General features: G+C 39.8%; 2 protein-coding genes across 3 annotated transcripts; one reads left to right on the top strand and one right to left on the bottom strand.

The window, feature by feature from the left end:
- Nucleotides 1–1,846: 1,846 nt before the first annotated feature.
- On the top strand, nucleotides 1,847–11,757 carry ifngr1 (interferon gamma receptor 1). Of its 2 annotated transcripts, none has more exons than XM_086294659.1 (7): nucleotides 1,847–2,158; nucleotides 6,776–6,881; nucleotides 7,114–7,298; nucleotides 7,389–7,534; nucleotides 8,409–8,580; nucleotides 9,253–9,383; nucleotides 9,500–11,757. In XM_086294659.1, the coding sequence occupies exons 1-7, from the start codon at nucleotides 2,095–2,097 to the stop codon at nucleotides 9,866–9,868; spliced, it is 1,173 nt and encodes a 390-aa protein (XP_086150785.1). In that variant the 5' UTR covers nucleotides 1,847–2,094; the 3' UTR covers nucleotides 9,869–11,757. The 2 variants fall into 2 exon arrangements, with proteins under 2 accessions (XP_086150785.1, XP_086150784.1); XM_086294658.1 differs by having other exon boundaries at nucleotides 9,250–9,383.
- Nucleotides 11,758–13,373: 1,616 nt separating this feature from the next.
- ltv1 (LTV1 ribosome biogenesis factor) lies at nucleotides 13,374–22,630 on the bottom strand. The gene is made up of 11 exons (XM_086294656.1): nucleotides 22,435–22,630; nucleotides 21,566–21,697; nucleotides 21,041–21,232; nucleotides 20,858–20,945; nucleotides 19,809–19,935; nucleotides 19,091–19,319; nucleotides 18,831–18,958; nucleotides 17,041–17,180; nucleotides 15,642–15,694; nucleotides 15,019–15,219; nucleotides 13,374–14,334 (listed from the first exon to the last, which is right to left on the bottom strand). The coding sequence occupies exons 1-11, from the start codon at nucleotides 22,435–22,437 to the stop codon at nucleotides 14,224–14,226; spliced, it is 1,404 nt and encodes a 467-aa protein (XP_086150782.1). The 5' UTR covers nucleotides 22,438–22,630; the 3' UTR covers nucleotides 13,374–14,223.
- Nucleotides 22,631–22,944: the final 314 nt, after the last annotated feature.

The raw sequence follows: 22,944 nt of genomic DNA, 5'->3' as shown, positions 1-22,944 counted from the left end.
ATTTATTTATAAGTGACTTATGTATGTATGTATGTATATATATGTATATATTGTACTATTCTTAGTTAGCGTATTGTCTGTCTTGTCTTAATATTGGTTTAAAATGGAGCACTGTAACAAAAAATAATTTCCCCCAGGGATCAATAAAGTATTCTGATTCTGATTCTGATTAATGATTCAATCCTCTTTCTTCCTTATTCTGATGCTCAGTATGAAATGCAGCAAGCTGTCTTGACCATGTCTACATGCTTAAAAGGCTTTGAGTTGCTGCTGATGCTCACTCCTTGGCGGCCGCTTATCGGGGCCTGGAGCCTGGGGCTCGCTCGGGCCACTTCAGAGGTGGGGTGCCCCCGGCCTCTCGGCCTGGGGCTCGGTCACTCAGGCACGGCTGGCTGCCGGCGGAGCTCACGGGCGCGTCACTGCAACTCCCCCTGGCTTCTGCTCCGCGGCTGCTGAGTGAGCCCTCATCTGGGACTCTCCTCAGCTCTTTCTGGGACAGTGGCGCGGCTGCCCCTCTGTTGGTCTTCCTTGGTCTCTTGTGTTCTGGGGGCCTCTGGATGTCTGGAGTTTTGATCTCCTCCATACCTGCTTCATGCCCTGGAGGACGGGGCTGTGGCCCCCCCACACCCTCTAGCAGATCATTACATGAAGGAACCTTTTAAAAACAAGCGCGTCCATGCTCACAGGTGTACACACGGGTGATCACACCCACAAACTACACCCTTTGTGGCTCCTACCTCAAAGCACACTGTGTTCTGTTGATCTTATGTGCTTGCACAATAATGTTTAATATTTAGTATTTACTGTCATATTCCCATATATCATTGTGATGTTGTTTATTCTATTACTCTTGTTCTCTTCTGCTTGTTTTCTTTTTTCTTTCTCAGCAGGTGATCCAGGTGATTGATATATGCATTTTTTTTTCTGCTCATTCTGTTGGTTTTTGTCTTTTGCCCTTCTCCCCCGTCCCTCTTCTCAGCTGTTTCTCTTTCCCTCTTTCTTTCTCCCCTTCTTTCCTCCAGTCAAGTCTGTCCCGTATTCAGCAAGTGAAAATAAAATAAACAGTAAAAGGTGAATCAAATGGACCATTCAGCAAGGCTGGGATGGTCAATTTGGTAAAGTAAATCCGTTGGGCATCTTTCTTTGCCTTTAGACAACAATTCTGATGCAAAAGAGCCAAACGGGACAGGCAAAAAAAAAGAAAAAAAAGACAAACTGTGAGCAGCTCTGAGGGCAAAAAGGGATTTAATTTACCTACTAAAGTGGTCGATGAGTGCATGTCAAGTCAAGTTGCTTTTATTGCTTTTATTGTCTTTTATTGTATATATATATATATATATATATATATATATATATGTGTGTGTGTGTGTGTGTGTGTGTGTGTGTGTGTGTGTGTGTCTTTCTCAGTCCGCTTTGTGTTGCTGACATGTAATTGTCTGATTCATATTTTGCATCAACGAGCTGCATATACTTCTGTGGACTTTTTGCCTGTTTTTGCACATGCACATTTGCTGTTTTGATTTCAGGAATTCTCTAAAGTTTCAAATAAATCCGCTACATTTCACTTCTATGTCTGAACTTTTTTCTTAACTTTTTTTTTCTCCACAATAGGCATTTTAAAAAAAAATGGTGCCCAAGTCTTAAAACGTTGTTGGTGTTAAAATGTTTTCATTCATTGATCGGAGAGCTGATGTGAAAAGGGTGAGTCTATGTTGTGAAAAATACCTGAGTTATGAAAACTGTTTTGAGAAAAACGTGTCAAGTGATCGAGAAAATGTGTGCGCTGTCTAAAGCTTTGTTTTGAAAATACAAGTGCGTCTTCCGTTGACGTCGCCTAGGTGTTTTCCAGGTACGCGCTTAGACACATGCCGGAGTAGGAGCTGTTAATGATGTGAGTCCGCTGATATCAGCAGATTTGTGGTGAAATATAAAATATTTTTTATAAGCTCGCAGATGAGAAATTACACGTGTTGTTGTGACAAGTCTGTTTCTCGATGAGGGCAAGTTGACGTTTTATTCGTTTTATTTGCCTCCTGGGCTCTGAAGAGGAAGTTTAATTTGAATAGTCGCTATCACAGCCTCGAGGTCGGAGCGATGTCTCTGAGCGATGAGTTGACTGTTCTGTTCCTTCTGATCAGCGGGGTTTCTGCTGTGATTGGTATGTAGACCCTTTTAAGTACTTATCTTAGAATCACTGTTTCTTCAAACCTTGGGTTCAATAAAATTGACAAGTTTATACACCGAAGAGTACATACAAAGTTGATCTGTTTTGCGCTGTTTTAAGGGCAATCATTAATCATACGTTCACTTAATAAAGTTTTATTTATGTCACCATGTAATTTAAAGTTCCTGGCATGTGTCTAACGAGCTGAGCACAAAAGGAGAAAAAACTGGTAAAATGTGGACATTGTTGCACGTGACAAAAACATGGTGATAAAAGTAACAATCAAACTGCTACAAATATGTAAAGACTATGACTTAAAAGTTATCACAACACCCAAACGACGTGAAGGTTAATGAAATTGGCATGCTAAAAGCATAGGTAACGTGTTTATGCAGTGTGCTGTCACTTTTCTAATACATTTGGATAATCAAACACTTTATCCTCTTTGAGGTGAGACATTTGACCAAAAATCTAAAGGAAAATCTTTTATTAAATGAATTCAATTTAATTGAACAAAATGTTACACTGGTCTTTAATGTCACCTGTTGGAGTTTTGGACCTCTCCCCCTTGATTTCTAAGATGTTTGAGGGTTTTCTTACGTGTGTTCTCCTTTCCAAATTTCCCCAACAGTGGGACTTGTGTTGACCAGGCCATTCCATAACCCTGAATGTATTTTTTTGTTGTTGTTGGGAAATTAAAATGGGAATTTTGTGCTGTTCTTGAGAGCACCTCATCTATTTGACAGGTGATCTCTCATTATCCTCAAACACTTTCTGACATGATGTATTCATGGTTAAGGGAATGACTGCAAGCTGTCCTGTTCCTAAAACAGAGCATTTACAGCCCTACCTTTGACTCGTCTGTCCATAGCACATTCTGTCACCACACCTGGTCTTTTCCTGTATGGTTGCTGGAACGCTGTAGTTTTCCTCAGAGTTCTTTTTGAATAGCAAATTTTTCTAGTGAAGGTTGGATTCATGCCCCTTTTTTCTGTGTGTACTATTACTCTAACAGTTACAGAGCTACCTGTAGATGTCTTGCTGACATTTGAAGCTCTTAAAGATTTCCATTTCCTTCAAGCATCTGCTGTTCTGATGAGTTTGCTTGAGCAAGCAATGCTGTTCAGACTGGACGTCTTTTTTTGTCGTTGTTGTTGTTGCCATGCACCCTTTCTCTGGAAGACTGCTCCAGCCATTATCTATAGGCAGTACAGTGTCCGTGAGATGTCGTTATTATTATTTCAAATCACTGTTTCTGGGAACTCATCTCCAGACCTGCTAATTTTGATAGCAGAAGCTAAGTTGATAGCGATTTGTTAATGATTTAAGGAAAAGGTGGGTGTGGGTGTGTTTGGGAATGTTATGTGTTTTTAGACTTTGTGATACTATGAAAATATAAAGTTATAAATGTGATCAAGGTCCAGGCTGCTGCTGAGGTGATGTTCATATAATTGTGGCCATTTTACAATCAGTTTAATTAGTAATCAGGTAGCTCTGTCCCTGCTTGCTTCGAATCTTTTCACAGAAACTTTTAAGAACAGTTTCATTTAGTGGAAAACCTTTTGCTTAAGTTGTCATTTCCCTCTCAGATGCTTTGTCGTTCTATTTATAGGAACACAGCTAACCGGTCCTGTTGTGGCGCGCTGACATTCTTCAATGCTGAACCACATATCAGCTAATTTTGATCAACTGCAACACTAAACTTCCCTTATAAAACAAAGGTCAACTATGGGCACTGTGAGTGTTTGCAAACTGTACTGTGAAAGAGGGTGAGGTCTTGATAAACCTGTCTGATAAAGGACGGTACCAGCTACAGTGCGTATTCCACAGAACTGAACAAGTCAGTTGATGACACTCCTCTGATGTCCTTGTCCTCAAACTTTAATTCATCAAATCAAATACGTGTATGTTTGTTTGTGGTTGGTTTGGTGGCGTTCATTGGAATTTCAAACATTATAACTATTATATGACCAACCCAGGTCCATCAAGAAAAATGTTTCCTCTGAAAGTTGACCTGCACAAACAATCTGACCTCCACCACATCCTACACATTTGAGATGAGGTTGTTTGGCTGTGAACTGCAGTCATTAACTTTCAGTGTGTTCACATCAACATCACTTTATTGTTTTTCTTTTTCAAAGAGGTCTCAAATATCACCTGAAATGACAAACAGCAATGTGGCAAATTCTTTGATTTAACCTTGTGTTGGGCCAAGTCATCATCAATGATGACCGCAAAAAATACCCCCTAACCCTCTGACCCTATGGTATCAGAATATGTTTGTTTGTGTTGTGTTTTTTAGCTTTTAAAAGGTTTAGATGTAAGGTTTACAGCTGCACTTTAGGGCAGTAGTATGAATCAAGCAACAGACAGCAGACAATCTTTAAAACTGATCATTTCTATAGTCGTCCAACTTTCTTAAACACGGGACCGTCTCATGTTTCCACCATCCGTCAGACACATGAACTCTGTGCAGGATTATTAAATAACATCTAATGGGATCGGAAGTGGCAGGTTAATTCTTGCCCTTTTGGAATGATTCATTCATTTAACTTTAGCTGTAACAACTCATATTCCTAGATGTACAGTAATTTCCCATAATAGCATGACAGAGTTCTACTACTTTTAATAGGAAATAAGACAGCCCCCAACAAGAACTCTAACTATGATCTAACTAACAGTTCAATCCTTGGAGAGAAATAGTAAAGCTCTATTACTTTTGGATTGTTCTTTAGCCTTCTACACAGTTTCACCTCAGACGTCTCTCACAACATTTAAAGATTTAGAATAACAATCTCAAGGCCTGGATTCTTGACTTTCTAACTAACAGGAATCTGAGTCCAGATTAATAGAACTCGTTTCAATCAACTGGTTCCCCACAGGGATGTGTGCTATTGCTATTATTTATCCTGTACATAGCTATGTGCCACAGCAGGTATGGCAACAGGATCATGTTAAAAGTATGCAGATGACCCTGTTGTTAGCTGACTCTAGGACAAAGTGATCAGCTGCTGCAGAGTCTGTGATGGCTTTGTGAATGGTGTGATGAGTTGTACGTTCAGGTAAACATATTCATGACAAAAGATGCCGTTAAATTTAGAAAATCTACACAACAGGTCAAGTTAACTGAAGGTCAACTGCACACTTAACTTTGAAGCAAACGCTGCAGCCGTGTGTGTATTTATTCTTTTTTACGGCGCCTGACACCTTTGATTGTTGTCTGTGGCTGTTTTGAAAATGAGCATTTGAAGATGGATGGCTCATCTACTGCAGATGGAGTCAAGGAGCTTGAACCTGAGCTGTTGTCCTGAGAAGCACACACTCGCGATATCTTTCAGCAAAGATTATATGATTTTGCAAAACGTTCAAAGACTGATAAGTTGTTAATACCAGCAGTGAACACAATAAGCTCTAAAGATTTAGCAGTTTATACATTTTGGTTGGAACCTGATGTGGAAGTGTTTGATACTGGCTGTAGTTCTCCAGTCGCTAAACACTTTCTGCAGTGTGTGTTTCCTCTGGACTGTAGTGCCGTTTATCTAACTAAATTACTGTTGTGTGAAATTTGTATAAAAACGCATAGAGATGATCTTTTCTTGAATATAATTAGAAAGCCCAAAAAAAAAAAATGTAAAAGTTTCTGTAGTGCCTACTTTCTGTGGTCCACACAGTGTCATTGTTTTGGTTGGTAGTTATGGACAGCATCATGTTCCTGGTGTAATTAACTTTCACTATTTCTGCTTTAAAGTTATCTTTGCTTTCCGAGTTTGGTTTTCATTTTGCATGGATCAGTAAAGGCTTTAATGTAGCTTTTCCGCCCACACCAAACGTTTTTGACAATTACCTTTGGATCCTTGTTTTGCTTAAATGTTGATGTTCACGCCCTTTAAGACTCAAAACAGGTGAGACAGATACTGAGTAACAACGTGAAATGCTGGAGAGAAACCAGAAAAACAACAGCTACATCTGCCACTGTAAGTTTACCTTGAGACAGAGTATGCGTTAACACTCCCTCTCTTGTGAAATCCGACACAGGAGCAGCGGCACGGTAACTGCATAGACTGTTCGTGTCTGTGCAGATCTGATTGGCTCCAATGATAAATGTGTTTATCCAGCTCTGACAGCACGTATGAAAGTTGAAATTTTAACAAATGTTTTCTTTGGTGTAAAACTAACAAAAAAAACCAACTACATCCACCCCGCTAACAACACGCAGCAAGCAGAGGTGTGGATATGATGAAACTTCAGTTCCTGTGTGCAAATTTCCCAGAAGAATTTCCCAAACAAAACAAAACAACATTGTAGGTGGCAGATTTTTTTTTTTTTCTTATGTCCCCTCAGCTCTGAGGGTGTAACCAGGCAACCCTATAATAAGGCTCGATTACATGATTCAACCATGTAATCAGTGGGAGGGCCACTGATGCAGTCAGGTGTTTCTATTATTGTGTCCACCCCATTTATAGTAATGATGGTAAGCTGAATATTTCTCTCCTTCATTTCTTCGAATTTCTGAAAAGTTCCCAAAGAAAAATAAAGTCTGACTTCTGGTGGAAAATGCTCTGAACAGGATATATGAAATAAATGTCTCTTTCCTCTTTTTCTTATTTGCAGTTTTACCTCCAACAAATGTAAGAGTGAGCTGCCAAAATGTAAAGGTCTCTGTCCGCTGGGATTACAGAACCCAACCACAAATCTTTAGAGGAACCCTTCATCCATGGTAAGAATGAGCTTTTATAATACATTATGTTCAAACTTATTTGGATTTTACTTTGTGTGATACAGGTGCCTAAATGCACTGCTGTGCTTGTTCTGTTGCTTTGTGCGCTCCCGTTTGTCAGCATTAGACTCTGGAAAGACTTTTATTTTTGAGAAACTTAAACTTTCCTCCACTATATTTAAAGTATTATTCATGGGATTAATCTGTCTTTGTTCTTTTGTTTTTTATTTAGGAATTGTACATTTGAAACCACAGATCACGAGTATGACCTGAGCAACTGTATCTGGAAATCTGGGGATGAGAGATATCTCAAGTTCATGTATGTCAGTGTAGCAGCTGTACAGGGAGGCATCAAGTCTGAAGCTGAGAAGTCAAATACTTTCTCCTTTAACAGTTTCGTCACAGTCGACACAAAATGTAAGCAATGCTGCTAGTAAACATTTGCAGAGCCTGGTTTAAGTGAGAGAGATGGAGATTAAGCTTGGATATCTCTTCTCTTCTTCTTAGGTTCTTTAGAGTTCCCTCCTGTAGAAATAGAACTGAAGGAGAAGATGTCCACAGTAAGTTTCCAGAATCCCCTCAAGTTCTACAAAGAGATGGCACAGAAGGACACGCGTGAATACCAAATCGACTTTACAGTTAAAAATGAACAGGTAAGGGGTGGCTGGCATATACTGCTGAAAATTGTTGTGTGTTTTTATGTGTTTTGACAAATGAAACCGTGATGATACTTATAAGATGTAGTGATTTCATTTTAAACCTTGCATATTCTTTATGAGGAAGAAAATGAATCAACACATTAATAAACATGAAAGCTGCATGCTGCACGTGTTTATTGGCTATAACAGAATACAGAATTTTAGTTCAATCATTTGATAAATGTGCGATAAATGCAGGCTATCTGCTCTCCAAGTGAAGTGTATGTCAGTATAGCAGCTGTACAGGGAGTGAAGTGAAGTGAAGAAGTCACTTGGATGAGTGACGAAACGTTTCCCCCACAAAACGCTACGTCCAGATGAACAGAATCAACTTTTTGGAGATTTACTTTCCTGGATGATTGAGATGCATCAAGACCATGATAAGGCTCAAATGTTTCTCTGGGTCTGTACAGATGTTTCTTTTTCTTATTCCTGACCAAAATGAGTCTTGATAGTGAAGATTTTGATCAAATTCACATCCTTGTGCTCTGGGAAGCAGTTATGAGTCTGTAAGATCATTTTCAGGAAGCTTTTTGGGACGCAAAAAATATTTTCGTGTTTTTTATTGCAGACAAAAGTTTGCTGGTTGTAAACTACATCTGAAAAATTTAGAAGTGACAATATTAACTGCCTCCTGGAAATCAAGAATAAAGATGTTGTATATTATATAGTACTTATTTAATACCTGGAGCCAGATATGAGCATGAGCAGTCCACCTGTTGGTAATAACGCACCAATGCGCTACGTGTCACAACCACCATGATCTGCATTATTTCTGTTAATTAACTTGAATAATCAAGACATTAATAAATTCCTCTGTGACTTTCAGGGAGAATTTACAACGTCATGCACAGATGAAAAAATCTGCCAATGTGATAATGTGTCATTCAAAGAGGGTGTGAAGAAGTGCGTCAATGTGAGTGGAACGTTGTTTGTCGGGGTCGGTGCTCAGCAGGTGGAGTTCAAGGAGACAGAGACATGCACGATCTCACCTCCCCAACGTAAGTGTTTTTATTTTTTGTTTTTTATTGGCGGTGTGGGACAGAGACGAGTGGTTTTAGGATCAACAAAGTTGAGAAACTAAAGGCACAGGCACATCTGTCAACAGGAAGTAGTTCAGTATTTTGTTTTTGGTGCTGTACTGGTGTGAAAAATGGTCAGAATTTGCTAGCGTGACTACATGTTAAATAGATTTCCAAAGGACAGTAAATTTGTAGATAAAACATTCTTTCAAGTAGTGTCCGAGATATTTGAATGCTCTGCGTCTGTGAAGGTTCTCATGCTCTGCGTTCAGTCATCATAAGGCCATGGTTTCTACATGATTAACTTGATGGGAGGGCATTCAGAAGAGAAACACCTCAAAAATCAACATAGAAGCTTGAAAATATCCGCTGAGTACTAGAGTTAGGGGTGCAGAATGTCCTGGCAGAACACGTCTCTAATTTGTGAGCACATGTCCTGAGCATCTGTTGCATGTGATCGCACAGCAAGCATCTCATTGGGGTGGTAGATCTATAGTAACTGCAGGCTGAAGATGTTTAAAAATGCAGCCCTGTATGAGTTTATGGGTTGGATTTGTAAATTAGAACCAACTGATGTCGTTTTTGTTTAGTTTGGTTTTAGCTTTACTTTGTGCCTGAATTAACCTTTTGTATGTTTTGTTTTTTTAGCAGGTTCCAATGAGGTGATACTCGCAGCTGTGCTGTCAGCCTTGCTTTTATTTGTTCTCATTGTGGTAACAGCTTGCATCTGTAAGCTAAAGGCATGGACATTTAACCCCTCAGATACTCTACCATCATCTCTGGTAAGGTGTCAAATAAAAAACTAAACTAAAATAAGCAGATCATGATGTTGCTTTAGCTGTTTTTTGTTTTTTTTTAACCCTGTGCCAAATGCTTTTTCTGTTCCTGTACCTTGCAGAAGGACAGTGCAGGGAATCAGAGCAAGCATCCAACCAACCCAACCAGACCACACATTAGTCGAATCTCTGTCGAAAGCTTAGGCAGCAGTCAGGACGACCCCGAGGAAACTGTTCTTCTCAAGGACACCGGTCAGTCTGCAGACAACAGCAGTGCTGGCTCTGACTACAACCCTAGCAACTCCTGCTACGCAGAGAGACCGCATTTGGACAGCAGCGATTCTGACAGAAGCGGGACGGATGATGACTCTGGAGATGACTCGGTAAAGACGGAGTGTGTTTCAATTGAAGAAAGGTCTGCTTATGACTGCCCACATGTGATGATGGACATGGGTGGTGGAGACATGGTTACAGGTTACACTGGGAAGTAAGTCATGACTCAGAGGACTGAAGCTGTTTTTTTGTTTAAACTCAGGTCATCAAAGGTTACAGTCTAAGCCCACCTTTGGAATGTGAGTTTATAACAATATGAAATCTTCACTATATTTTTGCCTTTTGAACATATTCGGCCAGTGGTTAACACTGCACTGACAGACTTGGCTGTCTCAGGGAAGCAAGCTGGACATCTTTGTCTTCCAGCTGTTTTCTGTCGGGTTACAGAGGCAGCTAGCTGGATCTCTGCTGGTTTCTGCCCCTGCATCAGATACAAGGATAATAGGCAACTTTTATATACCGTCTTTTAATCTCTGCTTAACATATATGTCTATATATAAAGTGATCCGCCACAATATTAAAATCACCTGCCTATTATTGTTTCGGGCTCAGCAGTGCTATGTGACAGTGTTTCCTTTCACTGTGGAGTGGAGCTTCTCTGCATTGTGCTTTTTTCGCTACATGCTGCAGAGAAGTGATCAGTTTGGACGTTTTTCAGTGTAGTGAGGTGACTGACTGATGTAGATTAATCCAAAGGAGGTTGTTGGAATATTAACTACTACTTTGATCTATTGAAAGCAGTTGCAGTGAAAGGTGCAAATATCTACTGATTGTCAGGGGCAACCATATTAACTAATCTAAACAAATATAATGTATTTGCATCTTTTTGTATTGTGCTCTACAACAATTGCTTCCATTCATTTTCTAAATTTGTGTTGGGGCTTATCAAAGCAGCGTCATAGCGTGGCTGGAGCCTATACCAGCCGACGGTGTGTGTGAGACATTTGGGACAGGGGCGTCCGTCCATCTGTTCTCTTAACTTTATATCTAAGACAATGGAGCCTGTCTGAGACTCACCCTGGGGGAAAGTCTATCACCAGGCCAGTGGCTCAAATAAAACCCAACTATCTATAACAGGGTAAATAAACATGATTGTTTTTCTGTCTTTTTGTTGTATTGACCCTTAAACACTCTTAAAATGCCTTAGAGCCATTGTAAGGGTTTTGCATGAATAGTCAGAGATAAACCAGCAATTTTCCACACCTGACAGCAGATCTGCAGGTGTCACAACTACCTTTCAATGTTGCTGACGGTGCCACACCTATGCAGCCGGCAAAACCTGCTCTGTAGGCCATGGGTTAGTGCCTTTGTTCTGCTTGCCTCAGAAGCACGCAGGTTTGTTGTTTACTTCAGGGTTGATGTTTTGTTTTTTTCTATGATGTGGGAATGTAAAATATTGTTGTATTTTTGTACAGCTTATATGATCACATTCTCTTTAAAGGTCGGACACTGGAATGATTTTTTTAAGTTTTTTATGTGCATTGACCAAGAATGTTTGCTTCCAGCATCACTAATAACATGAAAACGTATCAAACATGAGTTTTTCCTCTGACTGAAACATTTAGGCCTGCTCTCAGCACGCGGTCCTTTATTGCATAACAAGAAGGAATGTAAACACATTTTGTCCTGTGGGGATTAGACGGCACGTTAAAATCGGCAGGAACCCGGAAAATTGCTTCTGTCTTGTTTTGATCATTTATTCAGAACTTTTATGATTTTATCGCCAGCAGTGACGACTGTTTATGGCTGGGTGTGACTTGAAGTGTTCCAATACAAATCAAATGTAAGGGGATGCATTACAGGTGAAAAGAAGGAAAGAATTTTCTAATATAACTATTAATCTTCCATTGTGGATTACTTAAAGTAAGAATATTTGTAATATCTATTTTCTGAAATGTAATGATTTTGCATTATCATACATATTTCTTCCACGACACGATCCTGACCAAATACAGTGCTTTTTTCATTTTGCTCATATTTTAGTGTAAATGCTGTCGTCAAGTTGCCATGCTTTTTAATAAATTGAGTGAAGTGCTGCTGAAGTGGACATTTGAACTGGCCAGAAAATGTGTTTTTGTATTTTTTAGTTTTTGTGAAGCATTATTTAAGTTTATATAATATCACATTGAAACTTGCCAAGATAACTTCTTCGATTATGATCCAACCAACAAAAGTAAGAAATACTGGTGTTAAAGGCAACGTGTAGATACATCAGTATTAGGCTTTTGGTTGCTGTCATGTTTTATTTTACCTCAAGTCATATATTTGGATAAAAACAACAAGGTTCTTACTTGCTCACTAAGTTACAGGCATAAATTGCAGGGTACAATCAAAGATGGTAGAAAACACATAATCCTGCTAATTAATAGACTAATAAAAAAATTGAACTACTACTCCAAACTGAAGCAAAAATGTCTTGAACAGCAAGCAATCATTTCTTTATATGTTTAAAATTCTTCAGACTCATGTATTTTAGATCATGGTTCATTAAAGCCTTAAAAAGGCAACACTATTCAAACAACTTGGCAAAGAAACCATTTGAAACGTTGTCTAGGCACTAGTAAGATACTTTTTTTTGCACCACTCAGGTGATTTCCTAAGAGCCAATAACTTGCCATATTTCTTTTTTTTTGTTTTCCTGTCATTTATTCACTATTTTTCCTTTGTACGTGTGCATACATGGTTTTGTTATGTGTCTTTTTTTTTTTCTTTTTTTTTTTTGCCATATTTCAGCATGATGTGTTCTTGGAAAAAAAAAAAAATACCCGCTCCTTTTGAGAAAACTGAACAAGTTTTTCTCAGTAGCAGGCCTGAAAAGCTTATCTGCAGATCAGCAGATGAACTCATGTAAAAGTGATGTGGTAGTTCAGAGCAGGTTAAACTGGTTTGCAGTTCAGTGGTGACGTTTACAGTAACAGTGCTGCGTGGTGTTCACTATCAGTGTAACAGGGAACATGTAAATTTTAACTGATTATTCAGTCGCCTTTATGTATAAAGACAGCATGATACATGATCTGCTCTAATCCTGTTGAAGTCAATTAAATCTGGATGTCAGAGCAGCACAGCTCAGCTGATCACAGCCTGCACTGGCCCTGTAGAAATAGAATCAATAGAAATTACTGCAACTTAAATTAAGTGATTGTTTTCTTCCCCATACCCACTTTAACTCCTGACTTTAGTCATTTTTCTGTTTAAGTATGAAGGCAGAGACACACATCTACAAAGAGCCTTTTTTTAATTTCCTGTTTTTCTCTGCTTGTGCTTCACAAAACTTTACTTCAGGCTCAATCTCACATTCCACCAGTAAAGATGTGAAATCAACGTAGCGTGGAGAGAAGCGCGTTTCCTTTATTGTTGCAGGTTAGGTGTTTAAAGTGACCCTCTAAATTGTTCTTGTTTGTACTCCACCTCGTTATCCTTATTTGTTGCTCACAGCTCAGTTTAGACACGTGGCTAGCAAACAAGTTGCCATAGCAATGTTAGTAAAATTTGTGCTGGAGCTGATCCCTGTTTTGCTTGATGGGCAGGCCGCCTCCAGCTGCCTGCGTCAGAGCTCATCTCTGTTTGAAGAGGAGGACAGCACTTTCTCCTGTTTCAACTACAGAGCTTCATCAGCCCCTGCTGGTGATTAGTTGGATCTACAACAGCACAGAAGGACTTAAGTCTTGTGTAGCAATCAGTTTAATTCAATTGTATTGATGTTGTTTTTTCTTTTAATTATGCTAAATGTGTTGATATCTCAGCCCTTCAGTGAACACCAATGAATTAGTACAAAATGCACAAAAGATAAACATCTTGTATTTACAGTAATAGTTTAGAGATGTTATTAAATGTGTATCTTAAGTTTGTGCACAGACACATAAGCTTTATCAATGTAAGCTTATTTCATAACATCATATAGTGACCAAATTACTACAATTATAATCATAAAAATGCTCAGAAACTACTCGTACAAACTCGGCTCTTCAGACCGGACGCATCTCATTCACTATGAGACAAACAGGCCCATAAGAAAGTAAGTGTACAACTAAAATGCAGACCTGTTAAACATTATATACAGTGAGTTTTTTTTAAATTGATGATAATAACCATAATAAAATTAATATTGCTGCTTAGATATGATTAACACAGAATCAGCCACTGAGTCATCCACCTTATCACCTGTGGTAAAAGTACAGCATGACAAGACTTACAGAAAGAATCTCAGAAACCTGGATTAAAGTACTTTTAATAAAGGCGCAAAATTCATATTTGACAGGCATGACTGAAGCGTGACAGCCTGTCCTTCAGTATTCCTTCGACAGCACGATATCCTGAGCCGGATTACTGGAGATGAAATTCAATTTTTGCTCTTTCCTGAATGAATTGGATGATTTGGGGAAACCAATACTTCCCAACATCCCCTCAGACCTCTCATTTGCCATGATTTCCTGTTCTGGCAGCTCCACTGAGGTGAAGAGCAACATGTGACCAGTTGAAAAGTCAGTGTCGGCACAGGCCTGGCAGGCAGCTGCTAAAGCTTCAGGCCTTGAACATTTGTCCTCAGGTTCAACATCTGCTTCTCCTGTCGGGCTTTTTCCTCCTTGAATGCCATTTTATTGGCTTTCTTTTCAACTCTTCTTTCCTAAAGAAAAAAAAAAAAATACAATAAAATCAAAAATATCAGGAATCAAAATGTAAAACTGATATTCTACAAATCTCTTCATGGCATAATCACAGCTTCCTTTCTGTGGGAAGGCTTTGTAACATCACATATTTCATCATTAAAATAAATAACTGAGCCTAGTCAGCACAGGATACCAAAGTATTTACCCCAGTTTGCACTTGGATTAGACTCCTTTCAATGACTTCTTCAGCTCGTTAATCTTAGGCTGGGTTAAAGAATTAGACCTTTGTCATTCTGACTGTCAACAAATTCCAAGAAAAGAACAAAACCAACATTGACTTGGTCCTCAATAATCTGTCTCCCCAAACAGGCTCCTCGCTCTCAATTTTTACAAACACTTCATAAACACTTGGTCTAAAAAACAGCTGGTCAGTGTCATTTTATTCTGTTAAAAGGAGAATATTTTCAGCAGTGTACTAATCCACATTTGGGGCTCAGCAGTACAGAGAGACTAGGTCAAAATTAACTCGTGCTGATGATGGAGACAGACAGCTGATTTTAGATGGTCCTGAGAGGAGTCGTCTCTGATCCACTGTCACAGCAGTGACTTCAGATACAGCTCGCTGACCTGCTCGTGTCAGGTCACAGGTGCTGTGACTTCATCATTTGGTTCTAAACAGAGGCCGGGACAGACTTCCTCACCTTACGTTCTTCCTTGATAGCCTGTTTCCTGGCCTTCCTCTCTCCTTTGCTCTCCTCTTTGCTTCGAGGCTGAGCGGAGACACGAGGCAGGTCTGTGTCGTTAATTCTCGTCATGCGCTCTGCCTGCTTGGCTGTGAGGCCTCTGGCTGGGAGCACATCTAGAGGGATGCCCGTCTTACTGGAAACACGGATCGGCTTTGGCTAAAGAGAGAGACAATTCAATTCAGACCACACGTGAATAAACATGAATAATAAACCTTAAAAAATGACACATTTTCTAAGCGTTTTATAAGAGCCTATCCCAGCTGTCTTAGAGCGAGACAGCTGGGATAGGCTCCAGCACCCCCTACGACCCTGAAAAGGATAAGCAGAAGCAAATGGATGGATTCATAAGTCACATTACTGACAACAACAACAGGATTAAAATGAAATAGATTCAAGAGTTTTTCAGAATTTTGAAGGTCTGACTCTGATTCTGGACGAAGCGTTTTCAGTGGAGAGACCACTAAACGTTTCTCGCTACGTCCAGATGAACCGAATCCACTTAATAATCAGGAAGATCGAGCATGCATGGCTATATTCTTTAACATTTGTAAAAACAAAATCCAGTCTTTGTTTTTTACCTTTTGAGGTTCTTCGATGACTTTGGGTCTGTTATACATGTTGGAGTATGTACCTGGAGGAGAAAAGAAATGGATCATCTGTAGAATAAAGATATTTTACACTTCCCACCACTACTGAACAATAAATTAAACCAACACCATAAAGTGATCTCAACAGTCTCAGTTTGTTGGAGCTGCACTCATCCATAAAGGATACAGCAAGACTTCCAAAATAATTGTTTTATACTATTTTGCACAAGTCTGTAGATTCTCACTGTTGTACCATCTCAGACCTCCTGCCAGTGATCTGAGCCAAAGGTCTCATATTAAGACCTGCCACTGATTTTCAGTCCAGTTCTTGTGTACTTTGGCTTTTCTTCACATTTTTTGACAGCCATCCTTCCACTGAATCCAGTTCTAATGAGGCTAAAAACTAGATGCTTCAACATAGGAGCCAGATGCATCATTCAGGCCTTTGTTGTGCTGTTGTTTCCTTTGTTGTCCACATGTCCTTTTCCCTTAACATATTAAAGGCACTGCTCACCACACTGTGTCATACCAAGTTTTGGCTGATAATGCTTTGAAAATCACGCTGCCGGTACAATAAATATTATTTTATGCCTGTCAAACTTATCTATGGCATTTTTGTAAATGCAGCTAAAGAAATGGGAAGTTGTTTCTTTGAAAAGGCTTGTAGTGATTATATCTTTAGGCAAGAGGCAACATGCCTAAAGAGATCATCTGAAGCAGTTTTGTCATTTCATTCCTTCAGTTAGAGGGATTTTATAGCCTTCAATGCTTCACAGGTCAGTGTTAAATTTTCTTTTTTTTAAACCACCGGCACGTCAGCAGGGCCATTTCACAGCTCCTTTTAAATGAGTGTAACTCTGTTACAGTTTGTGCAACAGGCAACATTGAAACGTGTCAGTAAGAACAGAAGCTGAGCTTTACAGGGATATTTGGTTTGTCATGGTAGCACAAAGCATTCACAAGGTAGTGCTGTCTGAAGACAGATTGATTTTGTCACTTTACAGCCAAACCTCCAGGTGGATTGCATCACCTGGGTGATAAAGGGTTCAGAGGCTAAACACAAAAAAGACATTCCTATGAAAATGCTCATGTATGAAAAACTAAAGAAACACTTTGAAAAAACCATCAGAGAATCAGGAGAACTTGAAAAATTACATTAAAAAAGTGGACGTGAAATACAAAGAAATGAGGGCTCAAGACTTTTACGCAGTAACATTCTGCATTTAAATATCTCTGGAAAGATGAATGTGTTTGTTTGTTCTCCCGAACGATGTCACAGATCAAGAAATCTGTTTACAATGTTAAAAACTTGGATGAATAAAAGAGCTCAGAATAAAACTCAGTGATGAGATAAAAACAGAACTTTACATAACATGATATAAAAACTCACTGATGATTGTTTCACAGTCCCACTTCTCTTCTGGAGCTTCAACAACAACGGTTTCCATCTCTTCTTCTTCATCCTCATCTTCCTCCTCCTCCCTCACAACAGGAAGCTCTTTGGGACCTAAATCTTCCGGCCTCAGAAACCTGATCCACAAAACAGAGGGGAAAAACCCCACACACAATACAGGGAGTGCAGAATTATTAGGCAAATGAGTATTTTGTCCACATCATCCTCGTCATGCATGTTGTCTTACTCCAAGCTGTATAGGCTGGAAAGCCTACTACCAATTAAGCATATTAGGTGACCACACCCCTTCTCTGTAATGAGAAGGGGTGTGGTCTAATGACATCAACACCCTATATCAGGTGTGCATAATTATTAGGCAACGTCCTTTCCTTTGGCAAAATGGGTCAAAAGAAGGACTTGACAGGCTCAGAAAAGTCAAAAATAGTGAGATATCTTGCAGAGGGATGCAGCCGTCTCAAAATTGCAAAGCTTCTGAAGCGTGATCATCGAACAATCAAGCGTTTCATTCAAAATAGTCAACAGGGTCGCAAGAAGCGTGTGGAAAAACCAAGGTGCAAAATAACTGCCCATGAACTGAGAAAAGTCAAGCGTGCAGCTGCCAAGATGCCACTTGCCACCAGTTTGGCCATATTTCAGAGCTGCAACATCACTGGAGTGCCCAAAAGCACAAGGTGTGCAATACTCAGAGACATGGCCAAGGGAAGAAAGGCTGAAAGACGACCACCACTGAACAAGACACACAAGCTGAAACGTCAAGACTGGGCCAAGAAATATCTCAAGACTGGTTTTTCTAAGGTTTCATGGACTGATGAAATGAGAGTGAGTCTTGATGGGCCAGATGGATGGGCCCGTGGCTGGATTGGTAAAGGGCAGAGAGCTCCAGTCCCACTCAGACGCCAGCAAGGTGGAGGTGGAGTACTGGTTTGGGCTGGTATCATCAAAGATGAGCTTGTGGGGCCTTTTCGGGTTGAGGATGGAGTCAAGCTCAACTCCCAGTCCTACTGCCAGTTTCTGGAAGACACCTTCAAGCAGTGGTACAGGAAGAAGTCTGCATCCTTCAAGAAAAACATGATTTTCATGCAGGACAATGCTCCATCACACGCGTCCAAGTACTCCACAGCGTGGCTGGCAAGAAAGGGTATAAAAGAAGAAAAACTAATGACATGGCCACCTTGTTCACCTGATCTGAACCCCATTGAGAACCTGTGGTCCATCATCAAATGTGAGATTTACAAGGAGGGAAAACAGTACACCTCTCTGAACAGTGTCTGGGAGGCTGTGGTTGCTGCTGCACGCAATGTTGATGGTGAACAGATCAAAACACTGACAGAATCCATGGATGGCAGGCTTTTGAGTGTCCTTGCAAAGAAAGGTGGCTATATTGGTCGCTGATTTGTTTTTGTTTTGTTTTTGAATGTCAGAAATGTATATTTGTGAATGTGGAGATGTTATATTGGTGTCACTGGTAAAAATAAATCATTGAAATGGGTATATATTTGTTTTTTGCCTAATAATTATGCACAGTAATAGTCACCTGCACACACAGATATCCCCCTAAAATAGCTACAACTAAAAACAAACTAAAAACTACTTCCAAAAACATTCAGCTTTGATATTAATGAGTTTTTTGGGTTCATTGAGAACATGGTTGTTGTTCAATAATAACATTATTCCTCAAAAATACAACTTGCCTAATAATTCTGCACTCCCTGTAATCAAATAGATCATTTAAAGCCACACCACTAAAAGAATGAAATATCACTCACTCCTTCTCTTTCTGTTTGAAGTAGTCTTTGAGGACTTCATCCAGACGAACACTGTCTGGTTCGATGAACCCTTCCAGCTCAGCGTTGTCCAGCGGACCGATCTCAACATCATCAAATTGTTCATAAAACTGAAACGGCACCATACAGGAAGTGTGAGCTCTGTTTTATCTCAGGTGCTTCATTTGTCACTGTACTTTTACATGAAGATGGGGGGAGTTCCTGACAGAGAAAAGACTCCATACGAATGCAAAAATGTTCACCTTTTCAAAGCGGTCGTCCAGCAGGGTGAGCTGCTCGTTCCTCCTCATCACAGACGAAGTCAGCGAGTACTCAGTGAAGCGACTCTTCGTCTCCTCGTCCATGAACAGAAACTCTCGACCTCGGCCGTCCCCTTCCGCGTCCTCGTTGCTGGAAAAACCGCCTTCAGAGTCAAAGTCGCCTTCCTCATCTGTGTCCTCCCACTCGTCATCATCATCGTGACCGTCTCCTCTATCACAGGTTACACAAATACAAACAATTACAACAGGATATGACAGAATTTTTGCAGCCCCGGGGCTGAGATAGATTTTGGTCGCCCGACCGGAGATATCGCTAGCACCGGGACGTTGGGCTAGCGATTTTGCGAGCCCTGGAACAAAATGCGTTTTAGCAGTAAGGAACAGTGAGTCTCTGTCTTCCTGTTTTATTCAAAATGAATTGAGATACAGCTCAAGTTTTAGAGGTGTTTTGATGATCAGAAAATACTTTTCTGATTGTGTTATAAAAGTTAAGGCACCAAAAGTCACATTTAAACAATGTTGCTGTAGCGAAAATGAATTTTTAGGCATAGAAATCAGCCTTGCAGTTACAGTTTCATTCGGGCTTTACAAACGTCTCTAAATGTCTAGAATCACAAATCTGGAATAATCTCGTTTTTTAAAAGATACAAAAATAACCTTTGAGGAATAAAAAGAAAATTTTGACTATTGAAATTCTTACTCCACAGCTCCAGTCCCACTGTTTGCTCTGATGATGAAATCATCATCCAGGATGTTGTTGGGGTTCTCAAAATCAAAGTCATCGTCGAGCGCAGCTACAATGTCCGGATCCATGTCGAGCCGGGGTCCTGGAGGAAAGTGTATAAGACAGTTTCACTGTGACGTCAGGAGCCGAAGGTTGGCTTTAGGTTGCATCACATGTTAGAATTAACACATTATCTTTAATATGAAACAAAGTATATTTATGTAAATGTTTCTATTATTATAGTGAAACAAAATATCGATGTATTGAGCTCTACGCTGTGCTCACTTTACTGCAGAAGCAGAAACGGGTCACGGAGAGGGGTTTGTGTTGGTGTGTGGGAGCTGCAGCCTGTAGGTTTCTACTGTTAACTGAAGTTATGAGACTGTGTTTCAGATCAGTTTACAGAGTAAAATAAAAGTAAAGTAACGAGTAGTATAACGACCGTCTTTCTCCAGGGAGTAATTAAGTAACATACTGCATTACCTTAAAGTATTCCATGTATCATGTGTTAGAACTTTATTTTTATCAATGACCAGAACAAAGAGGGGAAACAGCAGACAACATGTAATTAATTTGCATGAATGTAATGTCCTTCATATGTTGCTTAGAGATGGCGGCGACTCTCAAAGTGGAGCCAACGAGAATTGATAAGAGATATCGATAATGGAATCGGAATCGCTAAATTCTTATCAATTCCCGTCTCTAGATATGACACCACAAACTGACTCCCACCACATGACTCATTTTTGCATATTGTGTTGTAATTTGCATGTTTGACAAGCACGGCTCTAAAACCTGCTGTTCTGCTGCACGACCCAAATCTGCTGATGAGACGCAAAATTTCAGTTTTGTTTGGTTTTAGAAAAATCTTCTAAATCGGGTCACACAGTAATTAGTGTGGCAAATCTTGAGCGACAACATTCAGACAGTATTTAATGATGATTTATATCCAAGTTATTAAGATAACTATTATTTTAGAAGCTTGATAAAGGTCCTAAAACACATTTAAGTGATGGGCTGTTTACCTGAAATGGGAGCAGCTTTGTTCAAAAGTCCCACCTTCTCTTCAAACTCTGAGGCGAACACTGAAGAAGGCAGGTTGATGGAGGCGGCCTGCTCGTTGAACAACACAGGGATCATTTTAGATCAATTCCTCAGAGTAACTAGATGGTGCACAAGTCTGTTAAAAATGTTTCACAGCAACTCACAGGATTGTCCTTGTGCACGGTTTTTTCCCCCTCATTCTCCTCCTCTTCACCTTGGAGGGAAAGAGGCTGTCTGTCAGAGTACACCAGCTCAGATGGGCCCGACGCCTCCTTCAGGTGCTGAAGGTAGTTATAATCATCATCAAAGAATACGCCAAATTTCCGCTGCTCCTCACGCCTCTTCTCCGTTTCCACCTAAGCAACAACAAACACATGATCACAGCATCACATTAACGCGGCATTTCTGAAATGAAGTGAAATATTAGCCACCGGGTTGTAGCCCCTTTAGTTTGACCAAAGGAAATGAGAGCAGAAGAACGTGATTGGACAAATACAGAAGAAGAAATAACAACTCTAATTATGACAAATGACTTTGCTGATTCCTTTTTCATTGTGAAGTCCTGAACAGTTTAACCCCCTTTAGGGTTCTTAAAAACCAACAAAAGCTAAAATCAGCTATAAAATCATTAAACACACATCCTGTGAACATGAGTAAAAAGACTTATGATCAGAACAGCAAGGTTGTACCTTTGTGGCAGGCAAGAGGACATGCTGTGGCGCTTTCTCATCTGCAGCCAGAGGGTCCTTTTGACTCCTGTGGACGAGGTGAAAGGTCACAGCCTTCTTCTTGTCAATAAATGCCTTCTTCTTTCGATGGGGCTGAAAGAAACAGAAAATAAGCCAGAGAGAAACTTTGAAAGACTTCTGAAAGCCTAAATGCGCATTACTCAAGACCACTTTCAACAATACAACAAAGTCTGGCTGATTGGAAACAAAATATAAATAAACTAGAGCTGATTCAATGCTCAGTACTGTATTACAATACAAATACAACACCGTGGGGATCGTCACGCAATAGTGTTCTCAATAAGCAAACGTAACACGGATTCCTTATGGCTGACGCCATGGCAAACTTGGTTAAATTGTCAAAAATCAAAACTTAAGCCATTTCCTTTGTTTGTTTGTTTTAAAGAATAGTTTTTACTTCAGTCAACTAATATGTTTCCCCCCCACCTACCTACCTACGTTAAGTTTTTAATCCTGCTGTAGTAAACACCTATAACAACTTCGTTTTGTAATGTAGTTGCTAATGCTGTGTGAGATGCCACTTTACTACTTACGTCCAACTGTTTGAGCAGGGCACAACAAACGCTGACAATGATTTTAGAGACTCTTTGAGATCATTTGAGTTCATGGGTAAACTCTCTAGCTCACATGAATAGGATTAACAAGACACTTTTCATTTAACTTACTTTTAAGTTTTCAATGTCTACTTCTAATTATAAAGCTATCACAACCTCTCGCTCACCAATTTTTTTTACCAGTTTCTTGGGGAATTGGCACGTTAGCCACTGTTAGCTAACAACATTAGCTGCCGTAGCCTGGCAATATCTTACCATTGTGTTATAGAGTCTCTCCTGTTTTCCGACGGGTCAAGCGAAAAGGTCTTCAAATCTCGATTCACGGGTAGCTGTTACAACATGTAACCGTTTAAGTGCTCACTCCTTCTCCGTTGTTTATACACGCTGCCTTCACCTTCACCACGCTGATGCTACCATTACTGGAAAGAACCATTAGCAAGACTAAGGGGGTTATAGGCATCGATATGAAAGCATTGATATGCTACGATGAGGTTTTCTTTCCCACAAAAAATAAATAATGTTGTAAAATATTTAAAACTATGTTTATATTTATAATATTATTCGTGATTCCTGCGTGTCATGTATGTGTAATTTAATTCCACGACATTATGGAGTTAGTATATTCCAACAATTTTTTCCCCATGCAACTTTATTTATATAGTGCCGAAAAACAAAAATATTTTTCGGTCCTTTAGGGGTCGCCACACCGTATTATGTGTTAGTGATGGGCAAAGGAAGTTTTTATGATACACTGAAACGTTCAAG

The sequence above is a fragment of the Aulonocara sp. 'chitande type north' Nkhata Bay genome, linkage group LG6 (assembly GCF_057382095.1).
Source record: "Aulonocara sp. 'chitande type north' Nkhata Bay isolate Kocher_YH1m ecotype deep benthic linkage group LG6, A_spYH_male_GT1.1, whole genome shotgun sequence".
NCBI lineage: Eukaryota > Metazoa > Chordata > Actinopteri > Cichliformes > Cichlidae > Aulonocara > Aulonocara sp. 'chitande type north' Nkhata Bay.
Note: the sequence above shows the minus strand (reverse complement) of the source record. Positions and strands in the feature narration are given on the sequence as shown.

Coding starts and splice junctions, on each gene's coding strand:
- ifngr1 (XM_086294658.1), top strand. CDS start 2,095: ATGTCTCTGAGCGATGAGTTGACTGTTCTGTTCCTTCTGATCAGCGGG. Junction 2,159..6,775: donor CGGGGTTTCTGCTGTGATTG/GTATGTAGACCC, acceptor TCTTATTTGCAG/TTTTACCTCCAACAAATGTA. Junction 7,299..7,388: donor CGTCACAGTCGACACAAAAT/GTAAGCAATGCT, acceptor TCTTCTTCTTAG/GTTCTTTAGAGTTCCCTCCT.
- ltv1 (XM_086294656.1), bottom strand. Junction 17,181..18,830: donor TTCAAACAGAAAGAGAAGGA/GTGAGTGATATT, acceptor TTTGTGGATCAG/GTTTCTGAGGCCGGAAGATT. Junction 14,335..15,018: donor CTATCAAGGAAGAACGTAAG/GTGAGGAAGTCT, acceptor TTTTTTCTTTAG/GAAAGAAGAGTTGAAAAGAA.